This window comes from Poromitra crassiceps (genome assembly GCF_964638095.1).
Source record: "Poromitra crassiceps genome assembly, chromosome: 20".
In the NCBI taxonomy this organism is placed as follows: Eukaryota; Metazoa; Chordata; class Actinopteri; order Beryciformes; family Melamphaidae; genus Poromitra; species Poromitra crassiceps.
In genome coordinates, this window is record NC_139637.1 from 27,258,074 (window position 1) to 27,274,507 (window position 16,434).

The 16,434-nt window shown below is 45.9% G+C and overlaps 1 protein-coding gene across 4 annotated transcripts in view; it reads right to left on the reverse strand.

Moving 5' to 3' along the window:
* Positions 1–221: 221 nt before the first annotated feature.
* Positions 222–16,434, reverse strand: part of LOC310795082 (tyrosine-protein phosphatase non-receptor type 7-like) — a 35,935-nt gene continuing 19,722 nt past the window's right edge. For 3 of the 4 annotated variants that reach the window (XM_083657111.1, XM_083657108.1, XM_083657109.1), the window contains 7 exons: positions 14,947–15,026; positions 13,320–13,457; positions 9,845–10,033; positions 8,633–8,826; positions 3,371–3,484; positions 2,048–2,132; positions 222–847 (listed from right to left, as the gene is read on the reverse strand). In XM_083657111.1, the coding sequence (XP_083513237.1) occupies positions 722–847; positions 2,048–2,132; positions 3,371–3,484; positions 8,633–8,826; positions 9,845–10,033; positions 13,320–13,457; positions 14,947–15,026 (926 nt within the window). In that variant the 3' untranslated portion in view covers positions 222–721. The remainder of the gene's footprint in view (positions 848–2,047; positions 2,133–3,370; positions 3,485–8,632; positions 8,827–9,844; positions 10,034–13,319; positions 13,458–14,946; positions 15,027–16,434) is intronic. The other variant, XM_083657110.1, reaches the window with a different exon arrangement.

Consider the following 16,434-nt stretch of genomic DNA (forward strand, 5'->3'; position numbering starts at 1 on the left):
CTTAGAATATTATGCATTCTATCTAAAATAACGTAGTCACAGGTGTGTGTGTTTATAGAATATTCTTAATATTACTGTTATGGTCTGTGTGTGTGTGTGTGTGTGTGTGAGAGAGAGAGAGAGAGAGAGAGATGATTTTACATGGATTTCAACATTATGACAAAATTAACATCCAATGAAAACAGATCAAACAGAAGGATAATGAAAAATTGACAGTTGGCAACATTTATTCAGCTTGATTAAAATTCACATTATTCTTCAACACAGCATGATGTTCATTTTGTAAGTTATGGTCCCATTTACAGTCAAATAGACGTTAAAGCAGACTGTGCTTTGGGGTGTGTTTGACAGGTCACCTGTGCATTGTGTGATTTGGGGTGTGTTTGACAGGTCACCTGTGCATTGTGTGCTTTGGGGTGTGTTTGACAGGTCACCTGTGCATTGTGTGCTTTGGGGTGTGTTTGACAGGTCACCTGTGCATTGTGTGCTTTGGGGTGTGTTTGACAGGTCACCTGTGCATTGTGTGCTTTGGGGTGTGTTTGACAGGTCACCTGTGCATTGCATTCAGTTCTTTTGGTTCTCTTATGTTCATGTTGCTGTCTTGGTTCTCTTGATTCTCCTTCCTGGTTCTGTTGGCAGTCTTTACCATGGCGTTCTGTGGGCCCTGAGTTCACTGTGGTGCGTTCCCGCCCTGCAGATGCTGCTGGTTCTCCAGGTGCTGTCAGTTCCTCAGGGTCTGCGTGCTGTCAAGCTGTAAGTTCTGGAGCTGTGAGCTGAGCTGGGCCGCGCTGCCTGGGTCTCCTGTGGTCTGCTGGGTCTGTAGCTGAGTGCTAGGCTGGCTCTGGGTCTGGTGAACACAACATTATGTTTTACTGGACATTTAATGACATTACATAGAGATCAGCCTGACACGGTTCTTACCTAGAGGAACTTTTTTAACCTTTATTTATACAGGGGGGGGGGGGGGTGGGGGGGTTGGGGGCGTGTCAGTGCAATGCTCTCTTTTTCAGGAGCCCCCCATTCACATTCACACATATTCATACCCGTCGGCTAGCTAGTGGGTTTGACAGAGGAAGCCGCAGAAGTGATACTGAAAGGTCCTCGAATGGCTACTTGAGGCTTGCTCCAAAAGGAAGTGATGTGCGACTTTGTAACAGCATTAAGCATGTTTACAGGCTGGTTCAAAACATGGTTTTGGTCTATATCAGAGACTGGAGTCAGATTTGGGGGGATCCTGTCGAATAAACGAGCTACATGTGAGTCATGTCATGTGACTTGTTTACAAGCCTTGATTGGCTTGTAGGCCTAATTGTAATCAGGCAGTGTGAACCTGAACGAACCAGATAGTCAAAGTCAAGTTTTCAGCTATTTCAGCTAATATGAGGGATCAGCCGAGCAGCATTTTGGTAAACAAACCGCGTCACTGGGTGGCAACGGCAATTGAACCTTATGGAGCCCAAGTGGCGCGAGGCTTGAGTGTCTGACTCTATAGCCGGCTAACTCTGTTTACATTTTAAAAACTGCGACAGTTCACACAACTTTAACACTACATGCTTTATATTATACATCAAACTCTTGAGCTATGTCTGCTCTCACTCAGAATATAAGCGATGTGATGTAGGCTATAGTTTTTTAGATATTAACGTTTGTTTGGTACAACTCATATGAATAACTGTGCATGCGTTCCGCATTTCTGGGTGGCAAGTGACGTCACGCTGATTCGTCCTATAGAAAACAGATATACACGCTGATTCGTCCTATAGAAAACAGATATACACGCTGATTCGTCCTATAGAAAACAGATATACAAAGCCATTTCTGCACAGAAAACAAAGAGGGAAGATCCACGCTATCAGCCGACAAACCAAGCCAGACCGCTGCCTCAGAAGTGGGACTGAGTGAACGTGTTAGAAAGAAGCAATCTGGAGCACACGGTCAAAATTGAGCAACTTAATAAGGTGCAAGCAGACTAACACACACACACACACACACACATACACACACACACACACACACACACACACACACACACACTCCTAAAAACTACCTGTTTGTGTTGTACCTGGGAGCTGTACTGGGCCAGCGTGGTGTACAGGAACTGGTACTGCTCCGTGGTTTGGATCATACCGCCTCTGAGAAAAAGGGGGTGGGGTTACAGTTTAAAGGTGCAACTTGTAGCATTTTAAACAATAATCACTGTCCCTGTACCTCAAGAGTATCAACCAAGGGACAACCACCAGGGCTGAAAAATGAAGCCAATGCAGAAGTGCCTTAAACCTGCATTCTATCTAATAATGGCCAGCAGGGGGCGACTTCACTGGCTGCAAAGATAAGTATCAACATGTTGGAAGTGATTTCTCCATCTTCCGTCTTCCACCATCTACTGCAGAATCAGATCAGACGCTCTGAAAGCTTCGCTCCGTTTGCTCTAGAACACAACCTCTGAAATGTCCCTCCACATCCACCAGGGGCCAGTTGCACCAAGTGGTCTTACGACTGGTCTTAAGCTACGCCGGTCGTAACTTTACGACCTAACAGCTACGCCGGTTGCACCAAGAGGGCTTAAGCCTTCTTGTCACTACGCCCAGGCGTAACTCTTACGCCTGGTCAGGAGGAGGCGTAGGGTCTAAGGGTAAGGGTGCCTGCCTGTAACAGAGATCTCCGTGTCTATCAGCGGAGACCTGCTGTAATTGAGTCCTTACCGTCCTCATCGTCGTAACGTCGCCATCGAAGCATGACGTTAGATTATAACGAACTAGTTGTGTGGCTTAGCCTTCCCAAATGTTGAGGGTCGTTTTTTAGAATTTAATACATAGAATTGGGAACGTTACATTCAATTTCATTCAGACTGCCTGACACTAATCGCCGCCGCCATTTTCCCCCGGGGCTTCTACAGGAGGAGGGGGGTGGGAGGAGGGAGGGTGTAGTGACGCACATACAGTAGTGGGTGACGGCGCGAGGCACATTTTTGGCCCAATCAGGGGGCATTCCCCGGCAATTCACATGGACGCGCATTGCTACGCCCGCGTAGTTAAGACCAGACGTAAGCCCTATTGGTGCAACAGGCGTAAATCCACTCTAAAGACCTGTCTTAACTAAGACCGACGTAGGAGTTACGACCAGGCATAGTTAAGACCACTTGGTGCAACTGGCCCCTGGTGGAGACACTATGGAGGATGCAGTGTAGAGGCTGATACAGACTGAGAGAGAGAAAGACACACACGCGCGCGCGCGCACACGCGCACGCGCACACACACACACACACACGTACACACACACACACACACACACACACACACACACACACACACACACACACACACACACACACACACACACACACACACACACACACACACTTTCTCCTGACCTGTCCAGTCGTAGCTGACAGACCGTCTCCAGGATGTCAACCTGTCCCGTCTCTCTGAGCTGCTGACAGCCAATACTGCTGGCTATAAAACAGCCCGTCCTCCCTATACCTGCACTGAGAGAGGAGAGGAGGAGAGAGGAGATGGGGGGGGAAGGAGAGAGGAGACGAGGAGAGAGGAGGAGAGAGGAGAGGAGGAGAGAGGGGGGGAGGAGAGGAGAGGATGAGAGAGGAGAGGAGAGGGGAGGAGAGAGGAGGAGGAGAGGAGAGAGGAGAGGAGAGGAGAGGAGAGGAGAGGAGAGAGGAGAGAGGAGGAGAGGAGAGGAGAGGAGAGGAGAGGAGAGGAGAGGAGAGAGGAGGAGAGGAGAGAGAGGAGAGAGAGAGAGGAGAGCAGAGGTGAGAGAGGAGAGCAGAGGAGAGGAGGAGAGTGAGGAGAGAGAGGAGAATATAGGAGTGGAGAGAACAGAGGAGACCAGGGAAAACAAAATATTATTCTAATGTTATCCAGAGGACAATAGAGTTTTCTGACCCATCATTCAAACCAGCACAGTCTCATGAACATGTGTGTGTGTGTGTGTGTGTGTGTGTGTGTGTGTGTGTGTGTGTGTGTGTGTGTGTGTGTGTGTGTGTGTGTGTGTGTGTGTGTGTGTGTGTGTGTACGAGCGTGCGTGCGCGTGCGCGTGCGCGTGCGTGCACGTGTGGTTGCTGGGGAAATGCATTAGTCTACATCAGTGGTTCTCAAAGTGAGATCGGGGGATCCCCCATGGGTACTTGAAGGGGTTGCAGGCAGGGCCGCTGGAAGTCATTTTAAGCAGGGGGTGCTGGGAGGAAGGGACTCTCGGGGGGGCCGCAAGGGCCCAGCCGAATTTTTTTTTGATTTTTTTTTTTTTTTTTTTGCCATATTTAGAGGAATATCTAATTTTAAATTAACATTAGGATACTGTTGTGATGTAATTATTCATTATTTTCTCCTTTTCTCACTCATTCAGAGCAAAGAGGGAGATATATAGCATGATGATAATGCTCTATATCTCCCTATTTGCTCTGAATACACAAGTTAACATGACACAGACTTAACATGATAGAAATATTATCAGCAAACTTAATGACTAGACTAATTATTCTGATGTGAATGGCATATATCAAGAAACATTGACTCCTCTCTTTGCTGTATAGTGGGAGGTGCATTTTTTGAGTAGGCTATTAAAATAGCATGTCAAGTTCACATTTCTTTATTGCCAGATTAAACAATTCGTATTGGTTGTTGGTTGGTTCAACACAACATGTGCGTGCATGCACGCTTCTTCTTCTTCTCTAGCCTACAAGCATGTAACTTCCTTGATTGTTATTGTTGATAATTCTATTTAAATAGGCTACATTTTCATTTCCCGAAACATTTTTAAACAAGAAAGCAACATAGTGCACTGCAAAATATTTTTAATTACATTTGTAAAAAAAAAAGAAGAAAAAAAATCTACTTCCCACGGCCCTGGTTGCAGGGGGTCCCCAGCAAAAGGGGGGGTAATTTAATTTCACTATAATAACCTCCATAGTAAGATAATGACTGTATGACTAAATTCTGCTCATGGGTTTCATACACTTTCTGTAATAAAACATCTAAAAGCAAAAACCCTATCAGACAAAGGCTTATCAAATGTGGGTCCGTAGTCTAATTTGTGTCAGTTTAGGGGTCCTTGACGTGAAACCACTGGCCTACATCATTTACTACAGTGGCCTACATATAGAGCTTTTGCATTTGAAGACATCAGGTTTACCCACACAGCTGGTATAGGCAGAGTGGCTCATTATGACACCAGCTGTTTATCTCTTTAATCTATCTACTTGGATGTGGCCGGCACGCCCACGCCACGCTCTGAAAGAGGAAGTTGTTTTCATCGCCTCAGCGTCAAGTGTGAGACAACGTGACTTGTTTTGCTTTACGACTACGTTCACGATGTCCTCGACATAACGCTGCGTGTACAGCGTGTTTCCATGGTTACAGGCTCGACAGAGGCTTTGTGTCACAACTGCTCAGTGCGTAAAGTGTCAAATGTGCAGAGCGAGTCTGGGGCGGCTTGTTGTTCAGTCATGTTCTCAGTCAAAGTGAATAGTGTGATCGGGTGGACTTGTTTCCAAATGTAGGTGACTGTTAACCCTGCAAGCCAGCTGGATCCTTGTGAGATCTTGAGATAACATCAGGCGACGTTGAAACAAAAAACATCCCTCTGGCAGCGTCAGGTTAGGTTTCTGTGACACAGTCAACTGTCTGTCTTTAGCCCTAGTCTCTACTCCAAAACACTCTGAGTTACTGTGACACAGTCAACTGTCTGTCTTTAGTCCTAGTCTCTACTCCAAAACACTCTGAGTTACTGTGACACAGTCAACTGTCTGTCTTTAGTCCTAGTCTCTACTCCAAAACACTCTGAGCTACTGTGACACAGTCAACTGTCTGTCTTTAGCCCTAGTCTCTACTCCAAAACACTCTGAGTTACTGTGACACAGTCAACTGTCTGTCTTTAGTCCTAGTCTCTACTCCAAAACACTCTGAGTTACTGTGACAGAGTCAACTGTCTGTCTTTAGTCCTAGTCTCTACTCCAAAACACTCTGAGTTACTGTGACACAGTCAACTGTCTGTCTTTAGCCCTAGTCTCTACTCCAAAACACTCTGAGTTACTGTGACACAGTCAACTGTCTGTCTTTAGTCCTAGTCTCTACTCCAAAACACTCTGTGACACATCAACTGTCTGTCTTTAGTCCTAGTCTCTACTCCAAAACACTCTGTGACACATCAACTGTCTGTCTTTAGTCCTAGTCTCTACTCCAAAACACTCTGAGTTACTGTGACACATCAACTGTCTGTCTTTAGTCCTAGTCTCTACTCCAAAACACACTGAGTTACTGTGACACAGTCAACTGTCTGTCTTTAGCCCTAGTCTCTACTCCAAAACACTCTGAGTTACTGTGACACAGTCAACTGTCTGCCTTTAGTCCTAGTCTCTACTCCAAAACACTCTGAGTTACTGTGACACAGTCAACTGTCTGTCTTTAGTCCTAGTCTCTACTCCAAAACACTCTGAGTTACTGTGACACAGTCAACTGTCTGTCTTTAGCCCTAGTCTCTACTCCAAAACACTCTGAGTTACTGTGACACAGTCAACTGTCTGCCTTTAGTCCTAGTCTCTACTCCAAAACACTCTGTGACACATCAACTGTCTGTCTTTAGTCCTAGTCTCTACTCCAAAACACTCTGAGTTACTGTGACACAGTCAACTGTCTGTCTTTAGCCCTAGTCTCTACTCCAAAACACTCTGAGTTACTGTGACACAGTCAACTGTCTGTCTTTAGTCCTAGTCTCTACTCCAAAACACTCTGAGTAACTGTGACACAGTCAACTGTCTGCCTTTAGTCCTAGTCTCTACTCCAAAACACACTGAGTAACTGTGACACAGTCAACTGTCTGTCTTTAGCCCTAGTCTCTACTCCAAAACACTCTGAGTTACTGTGACACAGTCAACTGTCTGTCTTTAGCTCTAGTCTCTACTCCAAAACACTCTGAGTTACTGTGACACAGTCAACTGTCTGTCTTTAGCTCTAGTCTCTACTCCAAAACACTCTGAGTTACTGTGACACAGTCAACTGTCTGTCTTTAGCTCTAGTCTCTACTCCAAAACACTCTGAGTTACTGTGACACAGTCAACTGTCTGTCTTTAGCCCTAGTCTCTACTCCAAAACACTCTGAGTTACTGTGACACAGTCAACTGTCTGTCTTTAGCTCTAGTCTCTACTCCAAAACACTCTGTGACACAGTCAACTGTCTGTCTTTAGTCCTAGTCTCTACTCCAAAACACTCTGAGTTACTGTGACACAGTCAACTGTCTGTCTTTAGTCCTAGTCTCTACTCCAAAACACACTGAGTTACTGTGACACAGTCAACTGTCTGTCTTTAGCCCTAGTCTCTACTCCAAAACACTCTGAGTTGTAGCTTGAGAAGACGAGTCCTATTAGTAGAGTAGACCTATATTAATGTGCTGTAGGCACGAGGCAGAAACGGCAGCAGAAATCAAATGACTGATGTGAATAAAAGCGGTAACTTTAGATAGTCCTTCAGTAACAGACTCATATCCAACGCAGACTTTGATTGTGACATGCAGTAAAGCTCCGTTAATTAATACACTTTGATGTCGCTTTCAAGCAGTGGTGTAATGTAACAAAGTATAAATACTTAAGTACAGTACTTTACTTGAGTATTTATATTTGCTGTAATGCAACATAACGTTGTTTGCCAGCAGCTATAAAAGTCAAGAAGAAATAGACTTCCACTCAAGCCCAGGCATGTCTTTTACTTGATTTTTTAACAGCATTTACTTGTACTTTTAACTTTCAATACTTAAGTAAATTTAATATCATAAAATGACTTTTGATACTTAAGTACAGAAAATATCAAGTACTTTAAGACTTTTACTCAAGTAATATTCTAATGAGCGACTTTGACTTTTACCAAAGTCTTTTTCTGGGAAGATATCTTTACTTTGACTCAAGTATGGTTTTTGAGTACTTCATACACCACTGCTTTCAAAGAATGAGGAAATAGGCGTGTCTGGCTGTAAAATCCGGAGCTGTCCATATTGCATTGTGATTGGCTAGTTGTTGCAAACCACGCCTCTTTCGTGGGCACGAGCTCCTGTTCACAAGCATTTTCAGATGGACGAGCTCAGAGCTGGATAAAGAAATCCAAATTGACAGACCCAGCTGATAACCGTTGCAGTGGTGCCGATTAGCTTGATTGCTTTGATCTGCTTAAGCCAAACCAGATCAAGGGACAGATCCTGGATCTGTTTATCCTCCATTCGTGGTATGGGCCTCAGATGGTAGCTAACAACTTGACATTAGCCCACATGTAAACACAAAAATGGATCAGTGATGAAATGTTCAATTCACAGTCAAAACATCACAGTTTACAGCACCAATCTCCTACAAATGTCTGTTCATCAGTATTCAATTCCCACATTGAGCAGTCTTATCAGAAAAGTCAAATAAAGAGATATACTAACTGTGAAAATGTAAATGTTTCACACCTCAGCTGTGAATGTTCACACATTCACCACACACCCTCTCCTACTGAGAAGGAAGTGACGAATACACTGTGGGAAGTTGGGAACCGCAGAAATGATACGTCTATCAACGCGTCTATGGTGGGAACACTCCAGAGTCTTCAAGTGCGGGCGCACTGGCTAAAACAGACCCGAGGACGGTGAGGGACTAACCTGCAGTGGACGATGATTGGTCCAGGACTGAGGACAGGGGCTGTGATTGGTTGGGAGCTTTGAGGGAGAAGGGACTTCCTGTAAGACTCCACCTCCTCCACCAGTCGCAGCAGAGGAGTGGTGCATTGTGGGATTTGGTGGTCAGGCCAAGACGTGAACCAGTAGTGTCTTACTGGACGACGCTCTGAAGACAGCTACACACACACACACACACACACACACACACACACACACACACACACACACACACAGTACACACACACACACACACACACACACACACACACACACAGTACACACACACACACACACACACACACATACGCACGCACGCACACACGTACACACGAACACAACAAATTTGATCCTTAATGGTGGCATTGAAATAACAACTTTGTGTGCACTTTGTGTGTGTGTGTGTGTGTACTTTGTGTGTGTGTGTGCGTGTGTACTTTGTGTGTGTACTTTGTGTGTGTGTGTGTGTGTGTGTGTGTGTGTGTGTGTGTGTGTGTGTGTGTGTGTGTGTGTGTGTGTGTGTGTGTGTGTGTGTGTGTGTGTGTGTGTGCATAGTGCCATAGTAACACAATGACAGAATGTATGACTATTTTGGTCATGGGTTTCATACACTTTCTGTAATAAAACATCTAAAAGCCAAAGTCTTGTCAGATGGGGACCCTGGGACAAAATCCAATCAAATGGGGGTCTAATTTATGTCAGTTTAGGTGTCCTTCATGTGAAAAAGTTTGAGAACCACAATTGTATTGTATTGTGTTGTATCTTGTGTCGTGTCGTATCGTGTCGTATCGTATCGTATCGTCTCGTATCGTATCGTATCGTATCGTATCGTATCGTATCAATTTCATCAGTGAGTGTGTTTACATGCACACAATAATCAGATAACGGAGAATAATCAGGTCATTGGCAATAATCTGATTTCCACGTTTACACTTTGGTAAATAGGGGGAACTCCCTTGAAAGTGTGTGAATGGACATATTGGGCCATGCACTCAATAAAACTGATGCTTCAGCAGAAAGATAGGTGTGTTGATCAGATTTCTCATAATCCGAGAATACTAGATATACTAGAATAATCAGGTCACTCTAGAAATTCCATAATGGGTTTATTCATGTGCATGTAAATGTAAATGTAAATGTAAATGTAAATGTAAATGTAAATGTAAATGTAAATGCACTCAGTGATTACCACTGTACCTGGATCTCCATGTCGGTGACGGTGAAGCCGTCTTTCTCCCTGCTGTCTCTCACTCTGAGGAGGAACCTGCCAAACCTGCCTGTCTCACCCTCCTCCTCCTCCTCCTCCTCCTCCTCCTCCTCCTCCTCCTCCTCCTCCTCCGTCACCTCCCTGCTCCTCCCTGGCTCCGGCCAGTACAGCTGACACTTCTGAAAACACAGACAGACCACAGAGTTTGGAGCTATGGTTCGGGTTCCAGAAAGGTTCGCTAGCCTGTGTCTGGTGGGGTCCCACAGTGTAGTGTGAATATGAGATATTCAGTATTTAGAAACCTTGAGTAGAATTTAAAATACTAGGTATTGAGCGCGGAGACTCTGGAGATGCACCATGGCTGCAGTTATGGAAATCGCCCTCTCCCTCCCAAAATCGTGACCGACAGGCAGACAGACAGACACCACCCACCTACGCGCCATCGTGCAACTGTGTGCACCATCGGCTCATACTACAACACAGTTGCTTGAGTGACATCATGACATCACAACGGTCTGAGTGACAGCAATCACAAGCCGCTTTCACACAGAGATCGCGCAAAATTGCAGTTCAGAAGGCCCGCAAAGCCGGAAGCCTTGCCACAGAAATTGCTTTCACACACAGCCAAGCAGCACTGCCACATTCCCGTTCTGGGGTGTGCTTTCAGGTGATAGCCACCGCTCCCGGATTGAAAGGAGAGCGGAGGCATTTCCACCCAGCTCCTCCTAGCCCAAATGAATATTTTCATAGGTTAGTGTAGCCTAGGCTACTGTATGATGAACAAATTCATTCAACAACCAAACATCGCCGATGTACGCCAGCCAACGACGTGCAGCTGCGGTCGTTAAGGATCAAACTGATAAAACAGGAAAGTGTTGTCCACATGCAGCATGGTAACAAGGCTTTCAATATTCATCTGATCGACTTTATGGATCACAGATGCACCATCATGTATTAGACACAAGGCTCATTCTTATCTTTTGTTTCCAGTTTTTTGTAAAGCAAATGATTCCCATTAAGTAGCCTAATTAGCGTCCGTTCTGAAAGACGACGCCCGCATATCAAACAGCTGCAGTCTGCATAACGTTCGTCGGGGGAATAGTATAGGGTATAAATGCACATGACTACTATAACGTTAGTAGTTTTTGTAAGGGAATGCACAACTGGCTAGATCGACAGATTGCAGTTCTGGAGCTGGTTTCCAGAGGGAATATCCTCAGACCAACCCGCCACAGACAGCTATATGTCCTCTGAAGCTTATTATTATATCCGTTAATTTGACCTACTAATGTCAACATCGTTTGAGCATAAATCCTAACCTACTTACTAGGCACGGAGCATTCCTCCTGGCCGCCTTTTTTTACTTTCACTTATGCCTTTGTTGCTGCATGAGGTGATTTCCCCTGTAATTCTTTTTATGAATAAGCTGACTATTCGCACCGTTCCGGCTTGCCGCTCCTCCGCTTTCAGGTGGAGGTGGGTTGCAGGGTAACCCGGCGCTGTGACTAGGTCCACTGGCGGAACGAAAGGCGGACAACAATTACCCACCAACCCGCTTTCACAACTTTCACATCGGAGGAGCGGATCTCATTTTCCGTGCATTTTCCGGCTTTCAAGGCCGGTGTGAAAGCGGCTACTGTTGCTTGAGTGACATCACTGATGACATCACAGTTGCGCGAGTGACATCACTGATGACATCACAATTGCTCTAGGGACTAGCTCTAGGGTGAGTGATGACATCACATACAGACAGACAGACAACGCCCACTTAACCAATTTTAACTAAAGAAGAAAGTTCAGTGGAACCAAGCTTGGCAGTGCAACACGTCTGTATTGATGGATCTACCGACGGGACAGTAAGATTCACAAAGACAAATGTTTAGATTTCAAACACATTTGGAAACAAATCAACACTGTTATTTACAGTAGGTCTTCTTCTTGAATAGGACTCAGTATGTATGTAAATAATGATGTTTGTTAACAACTGTAACTTGAAGTTGTTGAAATATGCAGACGATATGGCCCTCGTAGGTCTTCTTACAGAAGACAATGCCATATATGAAGAGGCATACTTCAAGCAGGTCACTGCACTGCAGGACTGGTGCCGGGCAAGTAAGCTAGAAATGATACGTGTCCAAAACAAAAGAACTCATTATACAAACAAAATTAGGGGAAAATAACAACATGGTCCCTGTCATGCTCAATAAGCAGCCTGTAGAAAAGGTCAAACAGTTCAAGTATCTGGGGACAATCTCTGACCAGAGCCTGACCTTTGACCTTAACACACAGACTATAAGAAAGCCAATCAGCGATTGTTCTTAATCAGAAAGCTGAGACGCTTTGGTGTTAGCCAACACATTCTCCAAACAGCATACAGGAGCCTGGTTGAAACTGTCCTGTCTTATAGTGTAATCTGACTGCCTGGTACGGCAACCTAAATGTAAAAAGTAAAAACAAACTCTCTAGAATTTGTAAAATAGCAGGTAAGATTATTAGTCAACCACAAAAACAGCTCTGCAATATTTTGGACAGGGCTGTAAATAGGAAGGCTAGAAAGATCAGTGGTGATGCCTCGCACCCACTGAACTTGGCGTTCGAGCTGCTCCCATCCGGGCGTCGGTTTAGGGTCCCAAGGGCCAGCCAGAATATCTATAAGAACTCCTTTATCCCCTGTGCCATACTAGCACGGCAGCCATGTTTGGAAAGTAGTGCCGGCTACCTCTTTTCCTTCCAAAAAGACCAATTATGTGCATTTTGGATTCATATTTCATCGTGTGGTGAGTACCCGAAGCACGACATGTATTTTGGCACAGTGAGATGTGTGTTTTGGCAGATTTTTAACAGCTGTACCATTAGCCTCCATTCTATGGCGATAATTACTAACTTCACGACTGTAGCTCACTGTAAACTGAGTGGACAGTGCTGGTAAGGCATGCTGTATCTTGGTTATGTGGAGGGGATGTGGCAAATGAGCTAAACTTCCAAAAAAGTGGTGTATCCCTTTAAGGAGGTAGGACAGAGGAGACGTGTCTTCTTACCTCGTTGTTCTCCTTCAGTCTGGCTTTAAGGAGGTAGGACAGAGGAGACGTGTCTTCTTACCTCGTTGTTCTCCTTCAGTCTGGCTTTAAGGAGGTAGGACAGAGGAGACGTGCCTCCTTACCTCGTTGTTCTCCTTCAGTCTGGCTTTAAGGAGGTAGGACAGAGGAGACGTGTCTTCTTACCTCGTTGTTCTCCTTCAGTCTGGCTTTAAGGAGGTAGGACAGAGGAGACGTGTCTTCTTACCTCGTTGTTCTCCTTCAGTCTGGCTTTAAGGAGGTAGGACAGAGGAGACGTGTCTTCTTACCTCGTTGTTCTCCTTCAGTCTGGCTTTAAGGAGGTAGGACAGAGGAGACGTGTCTTCTTACCTCGTTGTTCTCCTTCAGTCTGGCTTTAAGGAGGTAGGACAGAGGAGACGTGTCTTCTTACCTCGTTGTTCTCCTTCAGTCTGGTGAGCATGACGATGACACAGCTCCTCTCCTGCCACACCATGTCCCAGAAGTCAGCCGCAGTGTGCAGCATTGGCCCCTGGGTGGCGATGTAGGCCCCGGACAGCCCTCTGTAGCCCTGTAGCACAGAGGAGTGGAGTAACCATGGGAGGTGGTTAGGTCATAGGTCATTATAGGGGTTTCCTTAGAAACCTGTTGAATGCAGTAAAGTTAGTGAAGCAGGCCTTTTTGATGCAAATGTTGGTGGTTGAAATCCCCCGACCTTTAGAGGAAAATGCCATTCTCCTCTCCCTTTGACTAATGCTATATAATCTTGTCTCTGAGCAACACATTTACGGTCATAATCTGCAACATTTTCATATAAATAAATTCTTGAATTCAGATTTTTGGATTCTGGTGTGTGTGCATATGTGTGCGTGTCTTGGACAGCTACCGAAACTGTGAGATATGAGGGGAGTGGGTTAGCATTAGCGCTAGCGTGGGCGTCTGACAACCAGGAAAACCACAGGAAGAGAGGGAGGAAGTGACACATCCCTGACTCCCCCCACTCTGCCCACGCCATGTTCACACTCTGCACACAGCTCTCTCTCTGTGTGTGTGTGTGTGTGTGTGTGTGTGTGTGTGTGTGTGTGTGCATGCATGCGCGTTCTGTTTGTGTGTGTGTGTGTGTGTGTGTGTGTGTGTGTGTGTGTGTGTGAGTTATATAAATATAAACACAATTCTACACACATACACACACACACACACACACACACGTACACACACACAAATGAGAAGACACCCACGCTAACTGACATCACACACACACACACACACACACACACACACACACACACACACACACACACACACACACACACACACACACACACGTCAACTCTTTGCTCAACCAGTCCCTGACTAATAAACTTGAAAGCAAGATGAGGCTCAAGGTCCTTCAGTATGGCCTGCCCGGGGTCCTGGGGAATCGAACCCGGGACCGTCCAGTTACAGGACAGTCCAGTTACAGGACAGTCCAGTTACAGGACAGTCCAGTTACAGGACAGCAGTTACAGGACAGTCCAGTTACAGGACAGCAGTTACAGGACAGTCCAGTTACAGGACAGTACAGTTACAGGACAGTCCAGTTACAGGACAGTCCAGTTACAGGACAGTCCAGTTACAGGACAGTCCAGTTACAGGACAGTCCAGTTACAGGACAGCAGTTACAGGACAGTCCAGTTACAGGACAGTCCAGTTACAGGACAGTACAGTTACAGGACAGTCCAGTTACAGGACAGTCCAGTTACAGGACAGTCCAGTTACAGGACAGTCCAGTTACAGGACAGTCCAGTTACAGGACAGTACAGTTACAGGACAGTCCAGTTACAGGACAGTCCAGTTACAAGACAGTCCAGTTACAGGACAGTCCAGTTACAGGACAGTCCAGTTACAGGACAGTCCAGTTACAGGACAGTACAGTTACAGGACAGTCTGTCAGTGCTGGTTAATTTCTTCTCACCTGTCCAAATCTGCTACAAACCAGCTCACAAACCTGCTACACCTGCATACAGCTTAGTGTCAGGAAGGAGAACAGAAGGAGCATAAAAGTCATTTTGGACTCTGACCCGGATGTAGTTGGCATTGATGTAGCGGTCTGGCCCCCCCTCTTCCTCTGGGCTCCTCAGGACCACCCGGCTATCAGGGTCTGGAAGATAAACAACAGTCAGAATCAATAGAGCTGATACCAGGCCTGCAACGAGTGCTTCAAATAGCCCATTTCCACCGCTGGTATCAACGCGGCCCCGCCCAGCTCATCTCGCTTTTTTGTCTCATTCCACCGATCAAAAACGTGGACAGCCCGGGTTGAGTCGGGGTTGAGTCGTGCTGCTTTTGGTGCCTGCTCTGTTGAGGTTCTAGAGCTGTGGACCCGGTACCATACGGTGACGTGAAAACACTGCAGACGACTGATTGGATAGGCAGAATCGTGTTTACTCTATCTACTGACTGTCAATGCATACCAGTTTAGTGGGGCTTACCCTCTCTTCTGTTATGTTATTTCCATCAGTCTTTTGTGTTGCTGCCTTCGCCTCTGGTGAAATAAAATCAATCTCCTTACTCAGCTTTAACATGGCGGTGGTTTTCAATTGTTTTGAGAGAGAAAAAGTCCGCTGCTCAGGAAGCCCTTGTAGTTGAGTGCAGCGTCGGCTCCACTAGGCCGCAGGCGGGGGTAAGTGAAGCCACGGTCTTGCCTGGTGAGAGGCCGCCGGGGTAGAGGCTTCACTCTGTAGCGCAAACTCCGTCCCTCGCGCAGCGCATGCATGTGAGTTTGACTAACAACAAAGTGATATCCATTCTCCTGGCCGATTGTCACATTTGCCCATGTACACTGTAGGTCATTTAGAGGCACCAGTATTTCATAAACAGTTTAAAAGTTCTGTGTATGGATTTAATTTTAACGTTATATGTTATAGCCTACTTCGGTTATGGGTGGACAGATATGCGGTCGCTATGACGACCAGGTGTGGGCGGGGGTGGGCGGGGGCAGATCGAGCAGCAAAACATCCATCGGGTCGAAACAAATAGAGCCGAGTGGTGACGAGCTGTGCAGGGCTGTAAAATGTGGTGTAAATGAGCCAATAGAGCAGCCCCAAAAAACAAGCCGGACCCGAGCCCGTTCTGTCTGAGCCCGGCCCGGCTGTCCCACTAGCTGCATTTATGGGCCCGAGCCGGCCAGAACCTGAAATCTTCTAGGAAAGCTGGCTGTTTATCTCAACTATAACCCAGTCTTAAGGTTCTAAGGTTACAATGTTATAACATTCTGATTATCACACCAAATATTACGCCAATTATATGAATATCAGAACACGAGTCTGCAGAGAATCTAACCTCTAATGTGCAGACTGCAGACAGACAAACAGACAAACAAACAGACAGACAGACAGACAGGCAGACAGACAGACAGACAGACAGACAGACAGACAGACAGACAGACAGACAGACAGACAGACAGACAAACAGACAGACAGACAGACAGACAGACAGACAGACATCAGGCAGACAGACAGACAGACAGACAGACAGACAGACAGACAGACAGACAGACAGACAGGCAG